General features: G+C 37.0%; 1 protein-coding gene across 14 annotated transcripts in view; it reads right to left on the bottom strand.

The window, feature by feature from the left end:
- The window catches only part of LOC125656362 (multiple epidermal growth factor-like domains protein 6), a 70123-nt gene that overhangs the window by 14152 nt on the left and 40952 nt on the right, over positions 1–15019 (bottom strand). For 6 of the 14 annotated variants that reach the window (XM_056148733.1, XM_056148724.1, XM_056148695.1 and 3 more), the window contains 18 exons: positions 14966–14980; positions 13998–14036; positions 12990–13127; positions 10938–11063; positions 10620–10742; positions 8887–9015; positions 8512–8654; positions 7374–7567; positions 6958–7096; positions 6473–6659; positions 6084–6209; positions 4351–4476; positions 3901–4029; positions 3214–3342; positions 2187–2576; positions 1932–2060; positions 1652–1780; positions 1086–1214 (listed from right to left, as the gene is read on the bottom strand). In XM_056148733.1, the coding sequence (XP_056004708.1) occupies positions 1086–1214; positions 1652–1780; positions 1932–2060; positions 2187–2576; positions 3214–3342; positions 3901–4029; positions 4351–4476; positions 6084–6209; positions 6473–6659; positions 6958–7096; positions 7374–7567; positions 8512–8654; positions 8887–9015; positions 10620–10742; positions 10938–11063; positions 12990–13127; positions 13998–14036; positions 14966–14980 (2520 nt within the window). Of the gene's footprint in view, positions 1–1085; positions 1215–1651; positions 1781–1931; positions 2061–2186; positions 2577–3213; positions 3343–3900; positions 4030–4350; positions 4477–6083; positions 6210–6472; positions 6660–6957; positions 7097–7373; positions 7568–8511; positions 8655–8801; positions 8826–8886; positions 9016–10619; positions 10743–10937; positions 11064–12989; positions 13128–13997; positions 14037–14965; positions 14981–15019 lie in introns of all 14 variants that reach the window. The other 8 variants (XM_056148746.1, XM_056148742.1, XM_056148738.1 and 5 more) reach the window with 5 other exon arrangements.

A 15019-nucleotide genomic window follows, 5' to 3' on the forward strand; every position in this document is an offset into this window, starting at 1 on the left:
CGAAAGGGCATGACCTTTAGTTTCATCAACTTGAGCCTTTAAGTTATTCAAGGACACTGTATCCAATTTGGTTCAAGAAAGTGCTGGGTATTCCGACCGGTAATATCGTACAGCACTAGTTCAATATGCTCAAATCAGACATACAATAAAACACAGATACAATGAACATGCTTATAATGAATATACATTTACAGAGATGTGATTTTCATTTCCTGTATTTTGAAAACATACTATAAACTTAATGGATATAACAATATAACAGGGGTGCATGAGCCGAGTTGCATGGGATACATTGTAAAGTCAGGAATGATGTGGCATATTTATAATTGTGAGGAACTAATTTCAGTTTTAAACTTTTCGAGTTACTGTCCAGAAACCATATTTGTCTAAAGTTTTCAATCTATTTTCGGTCAATGTGACCTTGACCTTTGACCTTTTTTCTCCAAAATCAATAGGGGTATCCAACAATACATCCAAGTTTCATTTGATTCAAATTAAAAATTTTCAAGTTATCCTCCTGAAACCAAACTTTTTTGGAATTTTAAATATATTTTCGGTCACTGTGACCTTGACCTTTGACCTATTTTCTCCAAAATCAATAGGGGTCTTCCTTACCTGGTACATAACAATATCTTTAAGTATCATTTGATTCGGATTTAAACTTTCTGAATTATCATCCGGAAACCAAATTTTTCTGAAATTTTCATTCCATTTTCGCTCACTGTGACCTTGATCTTTGACCATTTTTCTCCAAAATTAATAGGGGTCTTCCTTACCCATCATCTGGAAACCAATTGTTGACGCCCGCCCGCATCACCAAACCAATAGCCAAGTTCAACTTTGTTGCAACTCGGCTAAAAATTGTTCATCTCCAGCACTTTCCCATAAGTGTGTTTTACTGTACACACATTCACAATGATGCACAGACAGACACACATTCACAATGATGCACAGACAGACACATTCACAATGATGCACAGACAGACACATTCACAATGATGCACAGACAGATGACAACCTTAAAAATCAGAAATGCTCACTAGAATCATTGATTCAGTAAACGAGATTGTTTTTACAGGACTTACCTCTGTAGCAGTTTCTTCCCCTCCATCCGGGGCCACACGTGCAAGCCCCTGTTATATGGTGACAAGATGCCCCATTCTTACAGCTACATTCTTTGTCACAGTTCTCCCCAAACAACCCACCAGAACACTCTACAAAAACATACAGGCTTATTCACTCTCTTACCTTGCATATCTGCTAATTTACTCAATAACCTAATGTATGGGGCGATAATTTCCCAGTATAAAGCATGTTCTCTATTTTCTGGGAAAATGTCACACAAATGTTTAATTAATGGATACTGTAAATTCCTAAATATACACGAGCATTCATCATTGTATAATTCAGTAAGAAACACCACTCACAAAAAAGTACTTTTTATTTTCATATTGCTGAAATGCGTGTAAAGAGTCCACTCACGAATCCATGTTCTCCAAGATGTGACGTCTACGAGTCATTCTGCGCTATCAAGTACTCACTTAGAGTACAGAATCTACAGTAGTCAGACACAAAACAATACCTCCTTCCTCCTGTTTTGGAGAGAGATATAAACACCCCCAACATTCTACATAATCTACATGTACAGTACCTTTATCACATAATTCTCCTCTGTATCCAGGTAGACATTTACATCGCCCCGATTCTTTGTCACATGATTCTGCATGCACACAATCACACTGGTGTACACAGTTTGGACCATAGAATCCCTCGTAACAGGCTGTTTATAAAGAAAAAACAATTGTATACTTAGTTATGGCCCTTTATAAAAATGCAAATGTAAAATCAAAACAAATGCTACAGTATTCACATTTTAACAGCATTAACATTTACTCACATTTATACAGTACTCACACTTCAATAGTACTCACATTTTTCACATGCCGTTCCTGTGAAGCCACTGGTACAGTTACACTGTCCTGTGATGCTGTCACACGGTGCTCCATTTCGACAAAAGCAGTGGTACAAACAATTAATTCCATAAAATCCATTTGGGCATTCTGTAAACAAAATTCAAGACTTGTCCAAAAACTTCTCTCGGTAATTCACACAAAAAATATTCCTTACTTATAGATGCACGACATCTTACATGCCTAATTCCATGCTAATCCAGCAAAATTTCTGACCTTCCTCACAGTGCTTTCCTCTCCAGCCAGCAGCGCACACACAGGCCCCAGACACCGGATCACAGGTGCCCCCGTTTCCACAGTGACACTGGTACTTGCACTCCTCCCCGTACATTCCCATGGGACAGGCCTTGGAGCAGTCCTCCCCGGTCCACCCCGCAGAACATTTACACTCCCCTGTCACATGGTTACACTCTGCCCCGTTGTTTCCACAGTTGCAGACCCCCTGACAGTCCAGTCCATAGAATCCCTGAGGGCAGGGCTTGTCACAGTGTTTCCCCTGCCAGCCTGCAGTGCAGGTGCACCCCCCTCCAATGTGGTCACATGATGCTCCATTGGTACAGCGGCACTTCTCTTTACAGCCTGCTCCAAAGGTGTCCTTCTCACATACTGTTAAATGAGAAAACAGAGGAGTCAGAAAGCTAAAAAGAAGGCAGGCATTAGAAAGAGAAAGGAGTAAAAAAAGGGGGGGGGGGGGGGGAGAGGCGTTTAATAGAGAAAGAAAACAGAGGAGTCAGAAAGCTAAAAAAGAAGACAGGCATTAGAAAGAGAAAGAAGAGGAGTAAAAAAAAAAAAGGGGGGGGGGGAGAGGTGTTTAATAGAGAAAGAAAACAAGAGTAGTCAGAAAGCTAAAAAGAAGGCAGGCATTAGAAAGAGAAAGAAGAGTAGTAAAAAAAAGGGAGGGTGTTTAATAGAGAAAGAAAACAGAGAAGTAAGAAAGCTTAAGAGAAGGCAGGCATTAGAAAGAGCAAAGCAGAGGTGTAAAAAAAAAAATAGAGAGAAAGCAGAGAGGTCAGAAAAGGAAAGAAAAATCTGATGAGTCAGAAAGAGAGAGCAGAGGAGTTAAAAAAGAAATTCTTGTAAATTTAAACATAATGAAGATTCTGTATTTTGCTGAAGTTATATAACTGTGTATCCCACAATTCCACATTTCTCCTGTATAACAAATCATTTTCTTTACAAGTGTATTTGGTGGGATTTGTTTTCTTGCATCATACTACAGCAATGATTTCTCTCATGTACATACGCTCGTCACAGCCCCTTCCTTTCCAGCCTGGTCCACAGATACACTCTCCTGTGATGTGGTCACATTCAGCACCATTCCTACACGCACACCGGTATATGCAGTTTGGTCCATAGGTACCAGGAGGACAAACTATAATACAACAACATATGAAGACCACATTACATAAATCTTAAGGGTCCTCTACACACTGCACATAGAGCTACTTTTTATTCAGTTAGAGAATTAGAGTGATCTGTCCTTTTACAATAAACTGACATTTACAGTGCTATTAACATTTTGTAATCAATTGTAGCAGTAGTTAAATCATTATATCAGACCAAGATAAAGATACTGAGTGCTTTATTTGAAAATCTTTCCCATTTTAAATCCATAATATTCATTTCTGTTCATCAGTTTCTTCGCAAATTTTGAAGATTTTACCTGGGGCAAACCCATGCTAAAAATGTCAAGATAAACTCAATATGTACACCTTTATGCGATATAATTTCTCAATGTCCAAAACACATTTGTGTATAGAGAGTCCTTAAATCAAGGATTTATTGTGGTTCTTACATGTATTTTAGCAAAGGAAAATTAAAAGTGAGTAATTTTATTTCGCGAGAGATGCCTCTTGCGTAATTACTTGATAATTCCCCGCGTATATTTAGAAATCTACAGCAGTACCTACAGTAGCTGTAAATGTCTCACCTTGGTCACAGATGGTTCCTCTGAATCCTTCTCTGCACTTACAGGAGCCGTCTGCTGGGTTACACTTAGCATTGTTCTCACACTTACACTGTAGAAGACACTGAAATCCGTAACGACCAGGAGGACAGGCTACACAGAGGAAAGAAATGCGCAATAGTCAAATCAGAATGCTCTGCTATACATCAGCTTATTTAGGCATGCTGGAATTATCTGCATTTTTTAGCAGATTAAGAAAATAAATTAAAAATATTGAGTAGGTCTATCGGCACATAGACTACAACAATACACATTCTTATACATTTTATGCAATTATTACTGTGTAATATAAAATGAACAAAAATTTATCACCAATATCTTGCACTACATGTTATCTATTTTTAATTCTTTAAAGAAAATTTGCCAAATATTCTCAACGCATGCCTCTGGCTCATGTGCACTAAAAACACTGACCATCTTGACATTCCTGTCCATACCAGCCGTCGGGACAGATGCACTCTCCTGTCACCTTGTCACATTCTCCTCTCTTACAAGTACACTCGTACATACAGTTAACTCCCCAGGTTCCGTTACGACACGCTGAAAATAACGCAGACATTAAGATTCCGTTACAAGAAACTGAAAATGACGCAGACATTAAGATTCCATTACAACAAATTGAAAATATCGCAGACATTATGATTCCGTTACGACAAACTGAAAACAAGAGGTACTGTGAGCAATGCTCACCAAGAATACCCCCCGCTTACCCCAATCTTCCAAAGGGTGTTGGTAATAGGTATAAACTACCTCTTTTCTGAGTGTAAAAAACAAATGGCATGACAAACCGAACCATATTGCTACTTCGCTATCCAGTGCACGTGACCTTTGACCTTTTGACCCCAAAATCAATAGGGAACATCTTCATCCCATGGGTAGTCCATATGTATGATATGGTGACTGTAGGTGGAAAGGATAATGCTTTAGAGCCCGGAAACCATATTGCTACTTCGATGTCCAGTGTGCTTGACCTTTGACCTTTTGACCCCAAAATCGATAGGGAACATCTTCATTCCATGGGTAGTCCATATATAAGATATGGTGACAATAGGTGGAAAGGATAATGCTTTAGAGCCCGGAAACCATTGCGTCTACAGACGGACGGACGGACAGACAGACGGACAACCCGATTCCAGTATACCCCCCCACAACTTGTTGCGGGGGGTATAATAACGCAGGCATTAAGATTCCATTACAACAAACTGAAAATAATGCAGGAAGTAAGGGATCCTTACTGAACCTTGCTGAAAAAACTTAGGTTCCGATGTAACAAACTAAGAAAACACAGGTAAAATGACACACACATTCAAGTTACAATGCGACACGCTGAAAATAATCACAAACATTATATAGTTTGAAAACTTTAACGCACAATACATTTTTTTATGCTTCTAAATTATAAAAAAAAATTATTCTTCTAAATTGTAATATGTTTGTTTTTTTTCTACTGTTGGTGTCAGAAACTGAATTGTTTGCAACTGTGACTTGTTTGATTAAATATCATTGATTAAAATTAAATTTATGCCATCATTTATATGATGAAGTGGACGGATTAGTGAAATATGTTTTTCGGACTAGTGGACTATAGTCACTATGGTAGTCCATATAGACTAGTGCTTGAAAAAGTTAATTTTGAATCCTGGATTGTGTATGAGATTGATTGGAGTTAAAAATGATTTTCAGAACTTATTTTTCCATAAGATACATTCAAACATTAAACAATTTCAAATTCTTATTTTGCCTGATAAATCTCTGCTCATGCAAAATTTTGAACCGACGGTCGGTATAAATGTCTGACACTCTTCAATAACATCAACTTTGTAAATCCATTTGAATGTAGTTTTAAATTCATCTTCTTATGTCATTCTAAATATTAAGTCATATGTCATTCTATATGTTAAGTTTTATTTAATTCTATATACTAAGTTTTATGGCAATGTTAATATTTAGTGCATATTTGGTCAGTTTTGGCATAATAGCAAAAATAGGAAAAATCAAACTACGACAAAAATCAGGTTGTCTACAGCAGTAATTCATGTAAATCGTTCTGTAAATATGAACAGGTTTTACAATATTCTACGATTTATCAATGTATGTCCGAGTACACCTGGAACAGGTAGATCATACTTCATTGGCTAATTACTTACATTTATTGCAATGTCTTCCTCGGAAGCCAGCTCTACAAATGCACTTTCCTGTCTCAGGATGACAAATACTACCGTGACAATTACATGTCTGTTCACAGTTAAAACCAAATGTTCCATTGGGACAAGCTATAACAAAAGCATCAACTCAGCAAAATAAAACTATACACTGGTCAACAAGAACAGAAAACAAGGAGAAAAAAATCTGACACACTCTAACACATACATAAAATTACTCTCTACAAAAATCAACACAAGATTTTTCTCTACAAAAATTACAATTAAAAAAGACAATAAAAAAAAAACCCACAAAGTAATTGATTAAAATGATAGAGTGTAACAATCTACAACAAAGATGAGCATTGAAACCTATTTCTCTCTTTGACCTTCACCTTGATTGCAGCTGTCCCCCATTCTTCCCTGGGGACACCTGAGATAGCACTGCCCCGTCTCAGGATGACATGACTGGTTGTTGTTACAGTTACACACATGTTTACAGTTCTTCCCGTAACGACCGGCTGAACATCGAAATTCACATTGCTCACCATAAAAACCTCTCTTACACGAACACTGTCCACTCTGAAAGAAAATGGGAACAGGCTATAAATATTCCATATCAACCTTTCACTGCTTGCTCATCACTTTTCAGAAGGAGAAGTTTGTCTCAACTTACCACTGGTTCACAGAACTAGTTTGTACCGACTTACCACTGGTTCACAGAACTAGTTTGTCACGACTTACCACTGGTTCACAGAACTAGTTTGTACCGACTTACCACTGGTTCACAGAACTAGTTTGTCTGGACTTACCAGTGGTTCACAGAACTAGTTTGTATCGACTTACCAGTGGTTCACAGAACTAGCTTGGCTCGACTTACCAGTGGTTCACAGCGCTCTGTAGTGGTCCTGTTGCAGTGACAAGTGTTGACACAGTTTGATCCCCAATTAAAGGAGGGACATTTGGCATTACAGTAGGGACCCACAAAACCGGGGGGACACTGGCAGTATCCAAACTCTCTGTCAAGACATTTAATGAGCATTTTAATTAAATGATTGTCTATCCATCACACTATCAGACAGTAAACTATTTATAAACTTAAACAAAATGAATTTTTGAAACACCTTTCTCCAACTAAGCTAGCTAGAATATGATGGTGGCAAATTTGACCTTGAACTATGACCTTCAATTTGAGCAAGCTTTAACTTACACCTTTTCGTTATTGACTTGGAGGCTTAAAAAATCAGTTACCTATCTCGTGTATGACTAGTCGTACCTGTTAGTGACTATTCTTACCTGTTACAGTGACCACTATAGCAAGGCTTGGAACAGATTTTGTCACAGTTTTTACCAAAGAACCCTGCAGGACAACCATCCTCACAGAATTCACCTTTGACCCCCGGTGGACAAGTGCATCCTCCCGTCACATGATCACATGTCCCCCCGTTCTGACAGACACAAGCCTCGTTACAACCGCTGCCATAAAATCCCTAAAAAAGACAATTTCCATATAACTTTGTCACATTTACAAGGTGGAAAAGAAAGAATAAATAATATTCACTTAAAAAGCTTCCATCAAAATTTTTTAAGAATCTGGTCTAGGTGCAATGTATATATTTGCAATAATTTGAAATCACTTAAAAGATTTTTATAGTAAATGTTTCACATACATTATGCACCTATAAATTAAGAACCATTAACCAATATCATGCCTTAAACATCACAGTGACTAGTAATTGTTTACTTTTACACGATGCGTATAAATTAATAACCTTTAACCATTGTTATACACCTTAAAAGATTTCTTATGTAAAGCTAATACGATTTAGAAGTAACATTTTTACTGTTAAACCAATTCTCACACTCGTGGTCTATTGACCGGTCAACAGTTTACGAACTGTTGACAGGGCAATAGTCTGCTTTATTTCTATTGGCTATGTAAGTCATGTGGTTCTTGGTCTGCTGCTATGGCGAGGTTCACTGATTTGACTGATGAAGATACAGAATTTAGTAGATGGAACGCAGCACAGAAACACGAAAAATGTAATTATTGATTTTTAATTAGGATATTACATAGGTTTTCTTTTAAACTAAAGGAAGTGTTGATAAATGTATACAACTCCTGTCGTGTTAAAAGTTCGAAGTCAACAAACCATATGTCACATGGCATATGCATCTAGTAAAACATCCTAAAAATTTAAAGTGTATAACAAAACAGTTATAGACTGTGTCCTCAGATAACAGCTGTTTTGTTTGACCCTCGAACGGATCTGTTGCCCTCATCCTATGGCTTTGGGCAACAGACCCGTTCTCGGGTCAAACAAAACTGCTGTTGTCTGAGGACACAGTCAATAACTGTATAATATCATGCCCTAAACATCACAGTGACTATTAACTGTTTACTTTTACACGATACTTGGTACAATCTGTTTACCGATGGACAAGTCTGATTACAGAGAAATCCCTGCCAGCCAGGACCACATACACAGCCAGGATTTTCTCTGCTACAGGTGGCTCCATTCTGACAACTGTCACATGTCCACTCACAGTCTGGTCCGAAATTGCCAGGCACACACTCTACAACATTACAGCTGTACATGCTCAACATCAGCTCAACACTCTAGCTATGTGATAGACAACACCTCACAGTGTTAACAATGTTCAGTTACCTGTAAATATATCTTTTACATATATATAAAGTTTGATAATAAATCTGAAACCAACCTTGATATGTTCCATTAATAGCTGCTTGTTAAAGACAAGAAAAAGATCATAAAATTAGTGTATGAATTATACAGTGGAGAATTACCATATTTGACATCAGCATCTATCAATTCATCTTGTAGTTTTCGGTTTTCTACCAAAGGGAGGGGCCGTAGTGAAGCTTTATACTGAGGGGACAATGGGATGTCCCCTCGCTGAGGACCAAGGTCTATCACTATAGAACCAAACAAAATCAAATCAACAATAACAACAAACAAAAATATATATGCTACAAAATTATATGTAAACCAATATGCTACATAAATGTAAATAAATGTGCTTTATCAACAAACCTTACCAATATGGAAAGATATAAACAAAATTAATGTTTGTTTGTTTTATTTTTGTTGTTGTTGAAAACTCTGATCGATATCAACATATACCTGTAAAACTGAAACAAAAAATATATCTATTTCATAGACATTTTGCTGCATATATCTACTGTATATAGAAAGATCAATCTTTAAAATCTGTATGAAAGCATTTCCATGCAAATCTAATTAACTAACATATGTAAGCATTGAAACTACATGTGTATTTCATAAATTTATATTAAGTACACGATGTGTGAAGGTTAGGGGTACCAGGTTGTCCTGTAATTTATATAATGAAAGAAAGCAAGTGAGCAAGCTCACATACTTCATGCTCCAACATTGCTTGACAATGCCTCACATAATGAATGGTAATGCTATGCATTACTGCAAGAACAGGAAAGACAGGATCAAAATTCTAAGTTTAATAGGGGCATAACTCCCACAAAAATTATTGAATCAGAATTTCCTGGGAATATGCACATCTACACAGTGTGTCCTTATAAATTACATAGTTTCACGGAAGTCTGTTGAACGGTCTTGGAGGAGTTGCGCTGACAAGAACAGGACAGAGAGGCTCAAAATTCTAAGTTCAAAAGGGGCTTAATACAGTGAAACTTCTCTAAACCAGCTGACTCTCGGACCAAAAAAAACGGCCAGTTTAGAGGGCTGGCTGGTTAACAAAATTATTGAATAAGAATTTCCTGGGAATATGCACATCTACACAGTGTGTCCTTAACAACTCAAAGTTTCAGAAAATTCTGTTGAGCAGTCTCAGAGAATTTGCATTGACAAGAACAGGACAGATTCGAAATTCTAAGTTCAAAGGAGGCATAACTCCCACAAAAATTATCGAATCATAATTTCCTGGGAATATGCACATCTACACAATGTGTCCTTATTAACTACAAAATTTCACAAAATTCTGTTGAATGGTGTCAGAGGAGTTGCGCTGACAAGAAAGGGACTGATGGACTGACAGACAGGTCAAAAACATTATACCCTCCACAACGAGTATAATTACAGCCCCTGTTGATGCTGGAGGTAGGGTTAAACCTGAATTTACAAATACAGTCCCTATTGTTGACGAAGGGGGGGGGGGGGGGGGGGGGGGAGAGATGTACTTACAGATACAACTCGTTGTTAGGGGTACATTGGTAACTTACAGATAGAGCCCCTGTTGTTGGGGGTAGGTTGGTAACTTACAGATACATAGATACAGTCCTTTTTGTTGTTGTTGTTGTTGGGGGGGGGGTGTAAGTCGGTACTTACAGATACAGCCCCTGTTGTTGGGGGTAGGTTGATAATTTACAGATAGAGCCCTTGTTGTGGGGGGGGGGGGGGGGGGGGGGGGAGGGTGTAAGTCGGTACTTACAGATACAGCCCCTGTTGTTGGGGGTAGGTTGATAATTTACAGATACAGCCCTTGTTGTTGTGGGGTGGGGGGGGGGTGTAAGTCGGTACTTACAGATACAGCCCCTGTTGTTCGGGGCCAGTCTGTATCCAGGCTTACAAACACAGCTGTAGGAACCCTCCGAGTTCACACACTCGTGCTCACAACCGCCATTGTCAGACAAACACTCATCCACGTCTGGAAAAATAGTTACACATTTAAACAAATATATTGATTATTTAACAAAATAAAATTAAAAGTATGCTAAACCTTTTTGCACTTTAAAACAATAGGTACTTAAATCCCTTACATTTATTAGGTGGTACATGGCTTTTTTTTCTTCCATTTTTTCAGTCAACGAGACAGAAACGACTTTCCCATTGATCTACTCACCATCACAAGAGCAGCCATCATTTTGGTTGAGCAGGAATCCCTTTCTGCAGCTGCAGGTGTACCCTCCTGGGTTATTAGAACACTGGTGAGCACAACAGGCCTGTTCTGACTCGCACTCATCAGCATCTACAACAATTCAGGCAATAATCTAACTCACATCAAAATCTACAACACACATTCAGTCTTTAAGGTAAACTCCATAATCGTATTATCTAATAAAAGTACAGAAAGTGTATATTTTTCCATTTATTACAGTAAAAACTGAAATATATTATCAAATAAAATATACAGATCATCGCATCTTATCATCACACTATATTAACAGAATCATATATCAACATCAGGAAAATAGCAATTTTCCCTAAACAGCATTATCAAAATTTAACAGAAACTGTTTTAGTGATATAGACTTTTCTCTGGCCATTCAATAACTCTATAACCAAATTCTACACAAAAAGGTTGATAAATGATCGAATTGTTTGGATTTTAAATTCATTGAGAATCTTTCAGTCATATTTAACAGCTGTCAACTTATGATTTTTTAAAGATTCCCCTTTTTCACTTCTAATGACAAGCATTTAGTTTTTTCACTTCTAATGACAAGCATTTAGCATAGGCACACTCACCCAACTATTTCAAAGACAAAATGTCACCTTGCTGTGGTTTGAACCCACGACTTACAGTACAAAAAGCCTGTGCTCTAAACACACAAAAAGGTCAAATGGTACTGTTCCTATGTTACGTGTCCAAAACATTGTCAAGTTAATAATACCATGACCATGACCTTTGATATTCTGATTAAAACTTTTAAGGTCAAATGTGATTCCTTACATGGGCTCCATAACTTCATTATGAACATACCTATACACAAACAAGCATTTTGAGAGTATTGCATGGCAATACATAGTCCCCTACCGGTTGAAAAAATTACTGTACCACAACAATATTCAAAGTTCATTATGTAGGTTATGGTAAAAGGGAAAATTGGGGAACCAGGGTAGGAATGGTTGGAAATCAACTACTATTCGAGAAGAGACTAGACCAGGAAAAAAGACAAATTTATAATCAAGTTTAGGTCTTTAACCAAGTCAAAAAACTGTGACATGTAGGTGATCATGAATAATTTTATCTATATAATATTGTTGTATTACTATGCTAGAAGTTTTAATGAGTGTAGTACTCTTATCCACAGATATAAGAAACTTGGATGTAGACTAACAATTCATGCTATTTTTCTAAGTCCAAGGGCCATAACTTAATGAAAAATCAACGGACCGAGACAAATTTAAACTTGATCTGTAACTTGTTATGGCAAAGCAATGTACCAAATATCAAAGGAATATCTGCAAGACTGATAATTCATGCTTTTTTTTTCTAAGTCCAAGGGCCATAACTTAATGAAAAATCAACAGACCGAGACGAAATTCAAACTTGATCTGTAACTTGTTATGGCAAAGCAATGTACCAAATATCAAAGGAATATCTGCAAGCACAACCCAAAAAAAAGTCCGGAAAACTGATAATTCGTGCTTTTTTTTCTAAGTCCAAGGGCCATAACTAAGTGAAAAATCAACGGACCGTGACCATATTCAATCTTGATCTGTAACTTGTAATGGCAAAGCAATGTACCCATTATCAAATGAATATCTGCAAGCACAACAAAAAAAGTCTGGAAAACTGATATTCATGCTATTTTTCTAAGTCCAAGGGCCATAACTAAGTGAAAAATCAATGGATCGGGACCATATTCAAACTTGATCTGTAACTTGTTATGGCAACGCAACATACCAAATATATAATAAATATGTGCAAGAATAGAGAGAAAAAAGTGGAAAATTGGACTGACGGACGGAGCGCAAACCTAAAGTCCCCTTCGACTTCGTCGGTAGGGGACTAATAAGTTTACACACACACACAGGGGTGGTCGTCTGATTTTCCTATAACCTTAGTGTTACATAATTCAATGGAATACATTTAATCATTTTCAGAGAAAAGACCTTTTCACCATCAAAATGCTATCTCTGTCTTTCATTGTAGCATGTATACACCTACCCAGACAGGACTTCTTGTCAATCTGCAAGATGTAGCCCTTCCTGCAGGAACAGACTGGTCCCCCGTCTCCATGACGACAACTGTGAGCACATCCTCCATTATTAATGGCACAGCTGTCTACCGGCTCCAATTCAACTCCTACAAAATTAAGTACCCTACTGAATCCAATAAATACAATTGGGTTTTTATTTTCTTTGCCTTCAATAGCATCACTATCACCTACGCACCAAATTCTGATAAATAAAATTTTCTGTACAATGTCTGTCCACATAAGAATTGTCCATCAAATTCAACATTTTTATTTGACCTTTATGAATGTCATTGAACCTCTGCTTATAAACAACCTTCGTCTAAAGTATGAGCTTCTACAATTCCTACATTTCAAAGTTATACCCCTGACAAGAATTTTATGCTGTTAATCTCCGTGACCTTGATATTGTACAAATGTCTTCGTTTCTGGGTCATGACATGCCTTTCCACTGCGTTAGGTAAGCGTTTCCTTTAAATGACTGGAATAAGCCCATGAAGTAAAACTGTCTAAGCTGAAGGATTCATCCCTTTTTACATGTACCCCTTTTTTGCTGACGTATATGTTTAAGGAAACCAGTAATGCTGCAAGGCATGATTATCATGCAACAACTATATATCATATTACTTATCGTTTCTTACTGACTGTCTACAGAAATTTTTCTGGTTGTTAAAGTTCATAGATGGCAATGTCAAGCCAAGCCTTCTGTAAATGGACTTTTAACAACCTGACAAATTTTTATAGACAGTCAGTAACAAACCTGATAGGTGTTGTGTTTTGTCGAGGACCAATATTTTATATGTAGATATGTACAGTATAAGAAAGAAATACAATGAAAAAGATGTTTCAGACACCATGCTGTCGTCTAAAATTTGCTACTCACCATCAAAAGAAGTTAGACGGCAATCATGTGACAAATTTATTACAATGACAGAGCATCATCAAAACAATATCTTATATTTCAAGAGAGAATAAAATACCTTGAACAGGAGCCATCCCTGACAGAGTTTTCCTGACCTCTGATTTGTTAGCAGTAATGAATGAAAGCAAATGATTTTAATATTAAATCATTGTAAAGGTTTAAGTTATTAACCTTGCACAGTCTACCTCAGTCTCGTTTGGTGTGTGCATTATTTACTTCCAGACAAAAGATCGTAATGAATCGAGATATGAACAGGGTTAAATCCCTATACAGTGGGGCCTCAGTAATCTGGACACCATTAACCAAAGTGTCTGGATTAATGAGGGGCCACAGTATACCCTGGATTAGACAGAGATAACTAAATTGATTTTTTATTATGTTCACCATTTGTTTGTGTTTTTAAATGTTTGACTTGTATTATGGGTAAATTGGACCACCTGAATGGCAAACAGTATACAAATACAGTAAAACACAGTTATAGCTAACCTCCAGAGTCAGCAGAAAAAAAGAGTTCATTATAACTAAACTTCATTATATCCAATAAAATTTTCATTATTTTCCTCTCATAGAGGAATAAATTTCGCAAAAATATCATTATATGCGAGTTTTTCTTCAACTGCTCTACAACAAATCATGTGGTCAAACTGACAAATTTTTTAATTTAATCTTAAGTTTTAAAAGGTGCCTATCCTACTTTTGAATAATGATGTTTCTCTGAAAATTCTTAATGTCAAAATTAAGCACAAATCTAAAATGAACTTGCATGCAGTTGAGCAGTGACATTGCTATCTGCAATCTCACTTTTTCTTAGGGTAGAGGTGGGGGAGGGGGTGTCTGTGTGTGTGTAAAAAAGATCTATAGTGTGTATTGCAGTTTACTAAGTTACACCAAACAAATTCTTCAAATGTGTTTTATATAGAAAGTAATCACAAAACAAAGTTACAATAGTTCTCAATTTCCAACAAATTTGATATTACTTTCCAAAGTTTGATATATGCAAGAAATTTGGATGGAGAATAAACATACCATATACACAAGAGGCTGTTCAATATTAACAAATCCAGGCAGCAGAGAAAAAGA

This window comes from Ostrea edulis, chromosome 1 (assembly GCF_947568905.1).
Source record: "Ostrea edulis chromosome 1, xbOstEdul1.1, whole genome shotgun sequence".
In the NCBI taxonomy this organism is placed as follows: Eukaryota; Metazoa; Mollusca; class Bivalvia; order Ostreida; family Ostreidae; genus Ostrea; species Ostrea edulis.